We start from the raw sequence: 15593 nt of genomic DNA on the forward strand, positions 1-15593 counted from the left end.
ATTAGTTATTGAAACTACATATATAGAAATAATAGTTCATTAAATTTGATTTGTCTAACATTACCCAACTGGTATGTGGTAGATCTGAACATGAGTTATTTTAAATAAAAACAGTAGTTCTGAAAAAAAAAGAAGAGGGGTGAGGATGTGGCTTGGTGGTAAAGAGCCCCTGAATTCAATCCTGATACAAATATATATATGTGTGTGTGTGTGTGTGTGTGTATGTATGTATGTATATAAAGATATATCTAAGATATATTACTGAGTTAAAAAAGCTTGTAAATTCTCACTTGCATTAAAAACCTGTTTTAACATATATGTCTATATAAATAGGAAAATGTCTGAAAGAATACATATCAAAAGTAACAATGATTGCTTATATTGGAAATGAAGTGTGGCAACAGTAAAGAGAAGGTTCTTAACTTACAGTTAGTTTAATTTTAACTTACAATCAGTTTAATTTTAATTTTATCTACCCACATATCTTTTGGTATGTATGTCTAAATTCTGTATTGTTATATAAGCATTCACTACTTTGTAACAATGTTTTCTTAAAATGTCTAATCTTATAACAATAAGGTAAGATTAGTATTTAGAAATCATGTGGATTTAGAATATATCAGTGACTTAAATAGACAAAGATAAGCTTAAATTCCTAGGCTGGGGTTGTGGCTCAGTGGTAAAGTACTTGCCTAGTGTGTATGAGGCACTGGGTTCAATTCTTAGCACTGCATGTAAATAAATAAATAAATAAAATAACAACTAATAAAAATGTTTTTAAAAAAGGCTTAAATTCCTTAATTGAAGACAAACAAAATGAAACAATACTTCCTCTAAATTTATATACATTTGGATACATAAATTACATACATACATTATTTATATACACATATACATGCACACACACAATGATTGTAATGTATGCGTACATATAAAACAAATAATTTTAAGAAAAAATGAAGTAGAAAAGTAAGCAACAGACTCTTTGGGGACGATTTTAATTTATGTAAGAACATGACATCTAAGTAAAGATCCAAAAGAGATGAGGGTGTGGGCATACAAATACCTGGAGAATAATCATTCTAGGTAGAAGAAAAAGCCAATGAATCCCTAAAGCAGAAGCGTACTGATATGTGATATATTTGAGGATCACAGTGGGGATGTATGAGGTTTTTTTTTTTAATCTTTTAAAATTGTTTTTAGTTGTCAATGGACCTTTACTTAATTTATTTATATGTGGTGCTGAGAATCAAACCCAGGACCTCACACAAGCCAGGCAAGCGCTTTACCGCTGAGCTCCAACCCCAACCCCATGGGATTATATGGTTTGAGAACAGTAAGTGATAAGAAAGTCAGTAGGAAATGAAAGTCAAAGATGTCATGGTCCTCAGGACTAGTGAGACTGTAAAGAGCAGAAGAGGATTAGAGTAACATGATGTAACTGAAAATATAAAAGCAAAGGTTCTGGCACTTGTGTTGACTATATAGAGAACAGACTGTAAACAGAAGTTAAGTAATCCAGGTGAAACACACAACAATGGCAGGGACCAGTGGAGCAGTAAGGAGTGGCACAATTTTGATGTACTTTGAAGGTTAAAAAAAACCAAGATTTTTTCATAGAATGGCAGAGAGTTATGACAGAAAGGAGTCAGGATGGATGAAGATGGCTACAGAAGGAGAAAATTTTAGAAGATCCTGATCCAAGAAAACATACATAGTGGTAAATGAAGATCATTTCTTCTCTCCTCATAGATCAGGGTTCTATTTGGGACATGATGAATTTGAGCATTAGACAATCAAATGGAGTATATTCAAGTCATAGTGGAATGATCATACTTAGATTATTTAAGTATTCACCACATCAACATATCAAAGCCTAGGCATAGAATAAACAAGTAAATATCTACTACCTGACTTATTTTAATTCAGAAAATAGATTAATAATAACATCTTTATAAAAGTATAAGTAAAATTCCTATAATAAAATGTCTTTGGTTTATACCAACATTTATTTCACACATTTCAAAGATACAGAATTATATCCTGCTCTTATTTCTTAAAAATGTTACATCCCATCTCTTTGTTAAAGTTATATTTTATTCTTAAAATAACCATTCCAGATGATACTATCATTGTTACTAAGCTACAAATACTGCTGAATGAAGTTTTAAGTAAATAGATACCTTGGGTCCACCATGGCCTCACTAATGGCTTGAAGCTTCTCCTGTAGAGAATAAATTTCTGCCCTATGATTTTCTTCAGTTTCTTTCAATTGTTTGCGCAAAAAGCATATGAAGTTTTCTAATTCTTGAATTTGTTCTTCAAGTTGTTTAATTTTTTTGGTATCTTTCAGAGAAGATAACAGGAAGAGAAGACAATACACATTTCAATACAAACTTCTCAGTGAAATAACAATCATTTTATTTCAATGTATAAAAATATTTATTCTTTGAAAAATGTTTTGAGTGAAACTCAGGTTTTAATTTGACTCATTCTGACTGATGAAAACAAGAAAACAGTGTGATTCAAGATCATTTCTCCTATTTTTATGGTATAGTATCTCTAAATTCAACAATTTTATATCTTTAAAACAATTCAGAAACATGAAACAAAAGAAGGGTTGAAAAGGGACCAGAGGAGAGTAGTTAACACCTTTCACTTTCCTCTTTTATTTTTATTTCTTAAAAAATGCTGATAATTAATCACTAAACTAACTTTTTTGCCAATTAAATGAGCCATTAGTTAACATGCAATTTGGGAAATAGTGGACAGACTACCTCAAGAAGATATCAATTTAAAAAAATACAAACTTAAAATATTACTATATTCAAAGAACTCCTGAAGTGAAAAAGCATGGTATTATCTGATATGCTTGAAATTCTATTCTGTTCACCAAAGCAATTCCAATAATAAAACTCATTCCTAAAAGCAAAAGTGAAGGCCTAGAGATACCTTGAACACAAAAAGTCTAGTTAACTGGCCAAATAATCATGAAATAAAAACATTAACTGTGACTAATTGTTTATGGTTCATTGTATGGTCCCTTAACATTGTTACTTCCCATTATTCCATCTTGGTCTTTTAACTCACTCTCTAGTTTCCCCTGATAACTCATTCTTGTCCTTGACCTCTTATCCTTGACATTCATGCTGATTATAAATCTTTACCTCATAATTAAATTTTTGTCCCAGGTTTCAGACTTCTATTTTCAACTAACTCCTATATATTTTTTCAAAGTCAATAAGTATTCTATTCTTAACTCAATATATTTAAAACTGAATTATTGTTTTTTTCACAAATTGGTTCCTTTCTATGACTAGAACCATACTCTAGTTTCTTAAGCTAGAAACTTGGGTATCATTCTTAATTTCTGCTAACATTAACAACAAACTAGAACCTAACTCTAAGTGTTGAACTTAACTTTCTCTCATACTCAATTCAATCTGGCTGGTCTTCCCATCAATAATTTCATCCCTTCCAACTGATCCTAATGGTATCAACTTAAAATAAAAATCTTATTGTTACTCCCACTATTTAAAATCCTGCTGTAGGTCTTATCACCAATAGCATAAAACATAAACATGTTTCATCAGAGTACATAAAACCTTTCCTAATCAAGCTCCTTCCAATCTCTCCAGTTTTATCTAGCTAACACAACCTGAACTCCCAGTTCTCCCAAATGGATGCAATCTTAGATAGAGCTCAATGCTTAAGACTCCATAGCCTTCCCCAAATTTCCAACCCAGTTACTCCTACCCATACCCCCATGCTACTCATCTCCCCAGGAAAGACAAGACTCTTTTTTCTCCCTCCATTCTTTACATTTCAGAAATTTTCAGTGTATTTTATATATGCTTTCCCAATGGACTACAATTTCCTATGGGAAAATGACTCAGTAATTTTAGTTTTCTCTAGCACTTAAATGAATATCCAATGATTATATGAACAAATAAGACTAGGGCTTAGATACACAAGTCACCTTCCCCTGTGAGTTCTAAGGACAGAATTATGAAATGGTGGACTCTAAGTGATGCTTCATGGTAATTATAAGTCAGAAACTATTTACCTATTTCTTGTGTTTTTACATTCTGTAGTTCTAACTGGTACATTTTCTGAAGTTCCTTGATCTTTTCCTCTTGAGCAGAAATAAGCTCCTCTTTAATATTGCAAAGAGCTTTATCTTTTTCATTTTCCATATATTCACAAACCTGATCCACGTGAGCTGAATAAACCAGTGAAAGGGATATGCACTGAGCTTCCATCTGTAGCCTTAAATCATTCTGAAAGTGTATATTAGAAAAATTTAAAATAATTTACTATAAAATAATTTGCTTTTTGCATATACTAAAATAAGAGGAGAAATAAATTATAGTTTAAAACTTCATAAGAGAACCAATGACATTTTTTTCTTCATTCTTCGTTCAGTTATACTGAGCTACTTCTATTTTCAAGGAGAGTAGTATCATTACCTCAATTTTAGAGCAAATTTTGATATTTGGTATAGCTTATGATTTGTCCATATTGGAGAGTCTTTATTCTGACTGTCCGGGACTGCTCCCTACAGAAACAAGTTGCCTCTGCAGGAAACAGCCTAGAGCCTCAACATTTTAGGATGTTTAAAGGTGAAAACCACATCCAGATTGACTTGGCAACCAGCAAGCAAGCAAGCAAGAAGTAGTACAGAAGCAGAATAAAGCCATAAGCGAAACAGTGCAATGTCTTAATCAAATTTTCATCTCATTCATTTCTCCTGGGATTTTTTCATAATCATAATCAAAAGAGAAATGGATCAAAGTGACCCTAGTTGAATATAAATTAAAGAATGGCTACTAACATCTAATCAATTATTCCCCAGAAAGGTACACTGCCCAAGGAAAATGGGAACCAAAGAGAACAATTTTACATTGTGTAAGAATTGCTATTCTGTATTGCAAGTAGGCTATGCTAGGCTATTAGTAATGTGGTACAGTGATGGGACTTTCCTATGGGAGAAGCTCTTCTTACGTAATATGGAGTCTCAGGGTAAAATGAAGTCTGTTTGGTCATTGCTTATATAGCCTGGCCTATAACATTCCCCACTGGTTTTATGGAACTAATCAAATCATTAATTAATCATCACTGGTTTACAGCTACTGTAGTGAGTATGGAGGACCATCAGTTTTACAGAATGTATTTTTTGTTTTATATATCTTATTAAATAAACAGTTAAAGATGCAGGGTCCAATTAAAAACCCTAAGAGGACTAACAGCAATAGATCGGCTACAGCTGTGTAAGAGTAGTTAGCCAAGGAGACCAGGAGAACAAATTTTCATACCAATTTCTCTCATGTTGTCTTGGCTCTTCCTTATCTTTCATTTTTATTTTCAAATAATATTTTATTTTCATGGCACTGGGAATTGAACCCAGGGGTTCTCTCTACCTGTGAGCGACATTTCCAGCCCCTTTTTTTCAATATTTTCATTTTTATGTGGTGCTGAGGATTGAACCCAGTGCTTCACATATGTGAGACAAACGCTCTGCCACTGACCCACAATCCCAACCCCAGCCCTTTTTGAGGCAAGGTCTCAACAAGCTGCCAAGGTTGGTCTTGAACTTAGAACCCTCCTCTGCCTTAGCCTCCCAAATAGCTGGAATTACAGGCATGCACCACCATGCCTGGATTTAAAATACTATTTTAAATATGGAAAAATGCAAGCAATAAACTCAAAACCCAAATTAACAAGTACTATAACATTTTCTCTATTTTTTTCATTCCCTGTATTCCCCATACACTTCTATGTTCTCATCACTCCTTTCTCACAGGCAACCATTATCATAGTTTGGTACAAATCCAGTCCAATTCTTACATTATCACTTCTCATTACAATACATTTTGCATTCTCAATGCACTGTATATTTTGTATTTTTATGGACTTACACAAATGATATTAATTTTACAAGTTTATTTTCTCATTCAATATGACTCTGGTATTATTCCATGTAGGTAACAGGGGGTTTAATGTCCAGTACCACAAACAAACAAAAAATTAACAGCATGTAGGCAACAGGTTAATTCATTTTAACTGTGGTATTATGACTATACCAAAATTTTTCCATTTCCTTTCAGGAGATAAATTGGTTTATTCCTAATTTTTGGATAAATGTGCTAATTTCTTTCTAATTAGTGGTTCTTAAATGTAACATGCATCAGAATCACTTGGAATGCTTATTAAAACAGGTTACTTTAGAAACCTAACCCCATCTCCACAGTTTCTGTTTCAGGAGAGGTTAAAGAGCTATGAATTCTAACCCATTACCAAGTAATGCTGTGCTTCTGGTCAGGAACCCCACTTTGAGAACTACTTAGAAATATAACTGCTAGGTCACAGATAGTGCATTTTTAACTGTGCTAGATTTGATCAAATTATTTTTATATAACAGTACTAATTTACAATGCTACCAGAAGGTTGAGTACTTATATACTCACATCCTCACCATTCTTTATATCAGACTAACTTCACCAACCTAATGGGTATAAAATGTTATTTTATTTTTACACTGAATAGTAAGGTTGAAAGAATATTTTCATGTTTATTAGATACTTTGATTTCCTATTCAGGCACATGTCTTTCACATCTTTTTCCCATTATTATTTTGTTTTTGGACCTCTTGTTACATTAATTGTTCTTTCTATATTCTTGATAGCTTTTGTTTGCAACTTACATTTATGGCAAATATCTAGTCCCAGTCCTCAAATCTATTTTACATTATTGTTTTTAAAAGATACAATAAAATTTTTAAATCTTTTCCCATGCTTTGTCTTTATTAAAAGTTTTCCCTATCTTAAGATTCTATTTTCTTCTTATGTGTACATTTTTAACCAACCTGATTTTTTTCCCTAAAGGGACAATGATCTAATTCCCTAACTTCTAACCTCTAGTATCAAAAGTCAATTGTGCTCAAAACAATTTTGTTTTTTTTTTCCTCCCAAACAATTTTGAATACTCTAAGCTTCTTCTGCTAATTTGGTTTATTTTTTTATTTCCTCTGTCTCTGCTCAAATATCATCTCATCAAAGTAGTCTTCCTTGACCTACCCTATGCAAAAAAAGCCCTACACTTAGGGAGATCTTATTCTTCTTATCATACTGTAATTTTATTCATAGCACTTAAGACCACCAGAAATATTTGTCTGTATTTTCTAATGTTCATTTAAACCCTAAAAAGTAAACTTTATTCTTCCTTGATCATTTTTATTCACTGTTAAATTACGAATGACTTGAACAGTGCCTGGAATGTAGTAGAGATTCACTAAGTGATTCATTGATTTGTAGGGCCTTCTTGCTAAATTTTTACAAGATACAGATCTGTTCTGGGCTTTTCATTATATTCTACTGATCTACTTAACCATCCTGGCATTAAACCATATTGTTTATAATGATTTTGTAATAAGTTTTGATAACAAATACATACTTTTAAGATTGTCTTGAGTATTCTTGGCTATTTACTCTTCTATATCAATTTTAGAATCAGTATTCCACATTCATTAAGAAACCTTATTGTAATTTTGACTAGAATTATTAATTAGGAGAGAACTGATATTTTTCTTTGTATCTTTCCATTATGGATATGATATGTATTAGCACACAGTCAGGTCTTTGTGTCCTTCAATATTTTATAATTTTCTTAACAAAAACTCAAAACATCTTATTATCTTGGTTTTAAAGTTTTGCCTGATCTGTTCATATTTTTTCTCATTTCCTATTCTTGTCATATTGCAAGAACTGGAGAAGCATTCACTAAGAACTACAAAACCATGTTGCAATAGTAATGTTGACAATGGGTATGTATCCTAGTCCTATACTTGATTCTAATGGAAATGCTTCTAAATTTCACCATCAGAAATATAATCTGTCAACATTTTGATGAAAATCAGCATCATGACTAGAAAATTTCCCTGCTATTCCTGATTTCCTAAAGCTTTTTTTTTAACTTATAAATGGGTTGTCAAATTTTTTATGTATTTTTTTCTGATATGCACTAAAATAATCATGGATTTTGTCTTGCTACATAAAAATGTAGAGATTACAGTCACAGATTTTTTTTTCAAATGTTTAACTATTTGTCCACTCTTGGTATAACTTGCTAATATTTTATTTGGAATTTCTGCAACTACACTTACAAGTTAGATTACTCTACAATTTTATTTTCTTTACAATTCTTATCAGGACTTCATATTAATATTGGCCTTCTAAGGTGAACTAAGTGGTTTTTCTTCTTTCCTTTCTTCTTCCATTCTCTCTTTAATCCTACTTTAGTGGACAATTACACTTTTGTTCTTGGAGAGTTAATAAGAATTACTTGTAAAATGGTCTTAAGTCTAGCATTTTGGTTTGAGATGAGGCAAAAGGGAAAACTTCTGACCACTACTTCAACTCTTTAATGATTATTGACTTTTTCATTTCTATTTAATGGTTATTTGAACTTATTCATTTCTATTTGCATTAGTTCTGGTAGTTTATATTCTTCCAGAACACCATTTAGAGTTTGCTTATATTTTCAAATCTATTGGCAGAGATTATTTGTAGCATTATTTATGACTTTTAAAATTTCTTGTGGTACCTGTACTTATGTCCTTATTTCATTCTTGATTTTGCTTATGTGTTTTTCCCCCCTTGGTCATATTTTTGGAGATCTAATACCTGTAAATAAACCTTTCAAATAATAAACCTCCAAAGTTCTTAAAAATTTCCCCACTTGTTTATTACAAGTTCTCTTATTTTTTGCTCTTTATTTCCTTCCTTCTACTTCCTTTGAATGTAGATATTCTTGACACTTTTCTATGCTGTTGAATACTTAACTCATTTCAATATCTCATTTATTAAATTGATAATATTTAAACCTAAAAATTATTTTTTACACATCATGTTACATACATTCTACTTTTTTAAAAAAAATATTCATGTCTCTCCTTGTGCATTTACTCTTCCAGATGAACTATAAACCAATTAAGTCAAATTTCTGTAACTTTTTAAGTTGGATAAATCTAGAGATAACTGACATTCTATAATATAAAAAAATTGCCCACTCAGAAATGAGACTTTTCATTTATTCAAATATTTTTCATTAAAGTATTCTAATTTTATTTATATTGGTCTTACATATTTTTGGCTAATTTTGACATTTATTTTACATTAGGTTTTTTGGATTTTTTGCTTAGATTATTTTTCTCAATTTCTTAATTACACCTGTGAATTATCTACTTCTATTTATGCCATGTGTCTTTTTATCTTTGGAATGGTTAGGGCTTATAGAACAATGCTAAATAGCAAGCGACAAAAGCTATTCTGATTTTCATTCTAACATGAAGGCCTATCCTGATTCACAGCTGATTCTTGATAAAGCAGCTTTATTTATTTCCCCTATTCACCCCTCATTCATCCAGTCGTAAAACATTATTAACTGCTGATCATGTGCAAAACATTATTCTAGGTACTAGGGATATAGTAGCTGTCTATATAGCCTATACAGTAGTGTCTCTTCACTCACAGAACTGATATTATGGTTCCTCTTGAGGTTTCTAAGCTCCAGTAGATGTTTCTAAGCTCAGTATCTCCTCCAATACCAATAATTACCTCCAATTGTAAACACACACACTTGAATTTATGGCTTCTCTCAGCATCAATAACTAGCCAATATCTATAATGTTCCTGCCACTCCTTATTTCTTGCACCCCAATGTTGAAAAGACTCTTTGATAATCTGGAATTATACTCCAAAACTATTCATTTCTTTCTTTTCAGTTAAAAATTAATTTTTTTCTTTTTCTTTTTTCTTTTTTGGTACTGGGGATTGAACTCAGGGCACTCGACCACTGAACCACATCTCATACTTATTTTGTAGTTTATTTAGAGAGAGGGTCTCACTGAGTTGCTTACAGCCTCACTGTTGCTGAGGATGGCTTTGAACTCACTAGCCTCCTGCCTCAGCCTCCCTCAGCTGGGATTATAGGCGTTTGCCACTGCAGCTGGCCAGTTAAAAATTCTTAACAGCCACATTTATTTTGGTTTCAGTGAGATATATCTGCTCTAATTACTAAGTTTAATACTGAGAGTAGGAGTATTTTGTTGCCTCTGCAGTATTTCAGACAAGTAAACAGGATCACTATGTAAGTCACCGCTCAATTTCTTCTGTGAGCTTCCCTCCACCTGCATACATACCTTACTCCCCCCTCTGTATCAATGATGGGGTTTATTTTAGTAATGATAAATGGGAGCAATTTACAGACTTGCTTTTCTTCACTTTGTTTAGTTAATTTCAAGGAGAGAGTAAACACCATTGCAAGTATCTTCAATACAGAAACAAAATTCCTATTAAGAAAATTTCACCAATTTGACAAATGTACTTCAAATTCAGGTCTTCTTCGAATAATGCTTTTTAATAAAATTTAAATTATGTCTGACATTTTTTAGGAGTAATCACCACCATTTATAGTTTTAAAAACAATTTGCAATATTTAACATAGCAATAGTAGTTAAGCAATTTGAATTTCTTGGGTCTATTCAAGTTATTAAAAACTTAAAGTATGACCACATTTGATAAGATCATCAACATGAACATGTCATTAGAAATAAAAACAGAAAACTTTCGGATGACTTCCTATTGTACTTAGGGATAAAAATCTAAACTTACAAAGTCTATAAGGGGCTCCCTATGATTGAGTTTCTTCTTCTTCAAATTCTTCTCAAACTCAACTACATAGGCCTTCAATTCGGTTCCTCAAATTTACTCATGGTACAACTGCTCTAATTTCCATAATGTAGTCTCTTCCCTCTCATTCGAATCTCAGTTCAAGTGTTAATTCCTCCAAGCTCCAGACCACCACCCACCTCCACCCATCATTCTCAATTTCTTTTGTGAGCTTCCCTGTTTTATTTTATCACAATACCATGTTTTATTTCTTCATAGACTGTTAAAAATATTTCTGTCTTATTTTCACATTTATTACCTGTCTTTCCTCACTGAAATATATACTCCTTAACTTCTTCTCTCTTTCAACACTAAACTCTTATATCTGCAAAAGATATTTATTACCTAAGTTTTAGAAACACATAAGTTTATTTAGCAGGCTACAGTTGTGGCTCAGTGGTAGAGAGCTTGACTAGCATGTGTAAAGCACTGGGTTAAATTCTCAGCACCATATTATAAATAAATAAAATAAAGGTAAAATGTCCATCTACAGCTAAAAGATGTTTTTAATTATAAAAAGTTTATTTAGCATTATCATACTGAAGATACACATCAGACTTTTCTGTTATTTCTAATATGAATAGCTGACATAAAAGGAAATAACCTATTATTTTATGTGTTTTATTTCTTTAGCTGTACAGAGAATTAATACTATTTTTTTTCCTCCTCAGGTATAAGACTCAAAAAACTCTAGGGCTTAAGTGTTTTTCTTGCAAAAAGGAAAAAGAATTTATAACTATTGAACAACTGCATAAGGTTCTAAAACACTCAAGAGTTTGTTTACAATTGTGGAACCTTGAAAAAGACCAGTATGAAATAAAAACTCTAAAAGTCTTTGAAATTGCAACAAAATACTAAGTTATAAAATCAATAACTTTTGTAAAGTTGAGATTCTAAACAATATTATTTAAATTATTGTCTTTACAAAGAAAATATTGCTTTATTTCCTGAGCAGAATATATAGTAGATTAGCTAAAAGAAAAGCAGTTTAAGAAAAAAATAGGAAAATTAAATGATAAATGATAGATCAAAATGAGAATTACATGATTCACTTTCATTTTCTTTTATAAATTTGTTTTAAGAAGGTGAAAACTCTTTTTAGCATGAAATATACATTTTCACTGTGCTATACCATATGTAAATAAGTAAATATACCTGTTCTGATTTAAGTACATAAAGTTCCTGATGGAGTTTATCGTTTTCACTTGATTGATCTGTCCCAGGTGAGGACTCATTTGTTACTGATGGTGAAAATAACTGTTCTTGCTTGCTTTCTGTTCTAATAGCCACATTTTCAAAAGAAATTTTCTCTTCCACTACTGTTTTTGATTCTTCTCCAAAATCTTCACCTACATTAGATAATGATCCTTGAGAATCCTTGTTTATAATAGTTACTATTCCATCTTGTAAAGAACTTAAATGAACATCACATATGTTTATATTTTCTGCTCTATGATGGTTAATTAGGAGTTCTAGCTCTTGAAACCTCAATAGAATTTTCTCTTTTTCTTGCTTTAAAGATTTGACTTCTTCACTGAGAAAATTAACCTCACCATGTTTCTGTTTTAATTGTTCAGAGAGATCAGACAGTTTCTCTGACAATTCTAGCTTTTCTCGCTTGGTTACCTCAAGTTTTTCCATAAGTTCTGTTGTATCTTTCTCAACAACTTCACAGATTTCTAATGCCTCTGTGACAAAAGCTTTGTCATTATCAAGCATGGCACTTTTCACTTTGATTGTAGCTGGATTTATTCTTTGTAAATGAAGCTCTTCATTAAGTGCTTTAAGTTTACTTTTATACTCTAATTCTTGTTTGTTTTTACTGTCTTCTAAATCATCTTTTACCTTGAGAAGGCAAGTATACTCCTCCTGTAACTCTTGATAGTTAGCTTCAAAATTTTTTTCAGCAAATGAAAATGTACTTCTTTGATTTTCAATTTCTTCATTTAGCTGAATACACTGTTGCTTGAGGGCCTCATTCTCTTTTGTAAGCATTTCCATTTGTTTTTGCCAGCTGCAATCTTTGGATATGGACTTGCTGGAGTCAATGAAAATCAATTTTTCTTCTTGTTCAGCAGGAACATAAATTTTCAACATGTCCTCAAAAGCTTTTTTCTCATTTTTAAGAATGTTATTTTCTGCTTCAAGTTGTGAAAATTTTTCTTTAAGGTCATCCTCTTTTTCCTTTATTTGTTTCTCCAATAATTCAATTTTAAGTTGTAATTCCTGAACTTCTTGTTCAAGCGTACCTTTTTCTTTTTTTTCTTGTCTTAATATTTCAATTTCCTTTTGGAGTTCATGCACCTGAAGGGTCATTTCTTCTGATTTTGAATCCATGATGGACTTCTGTAAATCTTTTAGTTTTGAAATTTCCAAAACCAACTGATTCTGCTTAGTTATCAAATTATCTTTTTCAAATTGCATTGTTTCCATCTTTTGACTCATTTCATTTTGTAAGCCATCTATCTTCTGTTTATAGTGAATGCCTAAGCTATCTTTAAGTTTTTCAATATTTATTCGATGTTCAACTTCTAAATCATCTTTTAGTTTCGAAAGTTCTTCTTCATGACTAAATAGGAGCTGTGTTCTCAGCCTCTCTAATTCAGCTTCTTGTGATTCAGCCATTCTGTCTAATGCAGCATTTTTTCCTTTTTCCAACATTTCAAGTTTTATCTTGTAATCTGTAACTTCTGCTTCATGTTTTAACTCTAGTTCTTTCCTAGATTCAGATGCCAGAACTATCTCAGCTTTTAAAGCTTCCACTGTACTAAGGGACTTATGTGCTTCATTCAGTTGACTTTCTTGTTCAGCTATTATCATTCTAGCTCTCTGAATTTGGTCCCTTAAAAAGTTCAATTCTTCAAAAAGGTCATCAAGTTGTCTCTGCAGAGTAGATTTTTCTCCTGAAATTATTCCTAGTTCTTCTTGGAGTTTTTCCTTTTGCGCATTAGCATCTTGTAATTTCATATTCAGTTCATTTATTGCCACGTTCATTAACTTTATTTGATCTTCATTAATTGTAATATTTAAATGTGATTTTAAGACACTCTCAATTTCTTCCTTATGTTGTGCTTTAAGTTCCTCTATCTGTGACATGTGTTGCTTTATTAACTCTTGTTTCATCTGTACTATCTGCTGCCCATACATTTCATCCATTTCTGCTCGGAGTTGTTCTAATCTTTTCTGCATTTCTTGTTCCACCATTTTCTGTACCACATCAGATTCAAACTGGCTATCTGTGTAATGACGTCTTTTCTGAAGGTCTTCAACTGTACCCATTAATTGTTTTATTTCTTCAGAACATTGTCTTTCTTTTTGCTTAGAATTAGCCAGCTCTAATTTCATACTTGCAATTTGTTCTTGTAATTCTCTCATTAATTTTTCAGTGGCTGTGACTTGATCCTTTAGCTCAAGATTCTTTTTTTCTTCTTCTATTATTCTTATATTTAATGCCTGGATGATCGCCTCCTTTTCTTGTAATTCTTTTTTATTTGACTTTTCTACTTCATCTTGTTCCTTTAGAAAGAAAAGAAAATGAAAATATAAGAATGACATTTTTAGCTTCTGGCAACTTCTTATGGGTGTCTCCTTTTTATAAAATTCTATAAAAAACAACTGTTGGACCTGCCCCCCCCCCCCCCAATTTTTCCCAGTACAAGAAGACCTAGGACTTATCTACCTGACAGTACATATGAGCAAACAATATAACAGTTTTACCCTTCTTGGGAAGAAATTTATCTTACATTGTGCTGTGATTAAATATTTAAATTTAAAAATGCAATCTAATTTGCCTAGCATGTGTGAGGCCTTGGGTTTGATCTCTAGCACCACCAAAAAAGCAAAACAAAACAAAATCCAGTCTGATTAAAATATCTATATAAACTATCACATTTTCATTTTTCTTATTAACTGGTCAATATTCTAAATATAAGTATTTCTGATGGCTAGTTATAGTACTACATACTATCTAGACACTCTCAGAAGACACAAAAATATAAAAACCGGTCCTCCCCTGGATTCTCATAAGAAACAAAAAATAAATAAATACCGGTCCTCCCCTGGATTCTAGTGATTTGAAGGTATTTCATGGACAAGTGCTATAAAATGAGAACAACAACAAGAACTAAAGTGGATTCCTTTAAGTCTTCCTTAACTTCATTCCTGGGGTTTTAAGTGAATCAGAAATTTAGGGATATGCAATGCTTAAGTGACTGAACATCAAGTGACACCTAAGACCACTACTGTATATTTACAGCATACCAACTTGGGCTTAGACCCACAGTTCAAACAGAAAGATAAAAGACCATCAGATAATTTTCCCCAGTTCCTATCTTTGGAACTGGAGATTAGGCTAAGACAAGACATATTAACGCATATTCATTAAACAGTTAAGAGCTATAGTCCCAAAGCCAAGGAAATAAGTGAAATCCATATAACTGATGAAAATATAGGTAAGGAAGTAAAGTTATGTTAAGGAGACACGAGTCCTTGCCAAACAAGGACTTCTGGGTGCCTTGAATGAATGTACAAAGAAAATTGTAGGCATTGATCAATTGAGTATAGTTCTTGGAAGAAGACCAACACACCATCAACCTTTGAGAAGTCTGATCCCTCTCGAAAAACCATATGAATGCAGAAAACAATATTGGGAGTTACAGCAAGGAGCATTTAAGAAGTTTAGTCTACAGACATGAACATTACTACTCTGAGATGGATGTAACAAGTTATCTCAACCTCATGCCACTGAACATCTGATTCCTCCAACACCCTTTCATCTAATACTTAATAAACAACTTTTTAAATTATTACCTGACTTTTAAAATTCATCTGTCCATAGAAAGAATATAAAATCAAATGAGCTTAAAA

General features: G+C 31.9%; 1 protein-coding gene across 1 annotated transcript in view; it reads right to left on the minus strand.

The window, feature by feature from the left end:
* The window catches only part of LOC143385830 (A-kinase anchor protein 9-like), a 108014-nt gene that overhangs the window by 45007 nt on the left and 47414 nt on the right, over window positions 1–15593 (minus strand). Inside the window, 3 exon segments of the mRNA XM_077107906.1 lie at window positions 2184–2361; window positions 4067–4280; window positions 11883–14243. Of these exon segments, the coding sequence (XP_076964021.1) occupies window positions 2184–2361; window positions 4067–4280; window positions 11883–14243 (2753 nt within the window).

This window comes from Callospermophilus lateralis, assembly GCF_048772815.1.
Source record: "Callospermophilus lateralis isolate mCalLat2 chromosome 11 unlocalized genomic scaffold, mCalLat2.hap1 SUPER_11_unloc_3, whole genome shotgun sequence".
NCBI lineage: Eukaryota > Metazoa > Chordata > Mammalia > Rodentia > Sciuridae > Callospermophilus > Callospermophilus lateralis.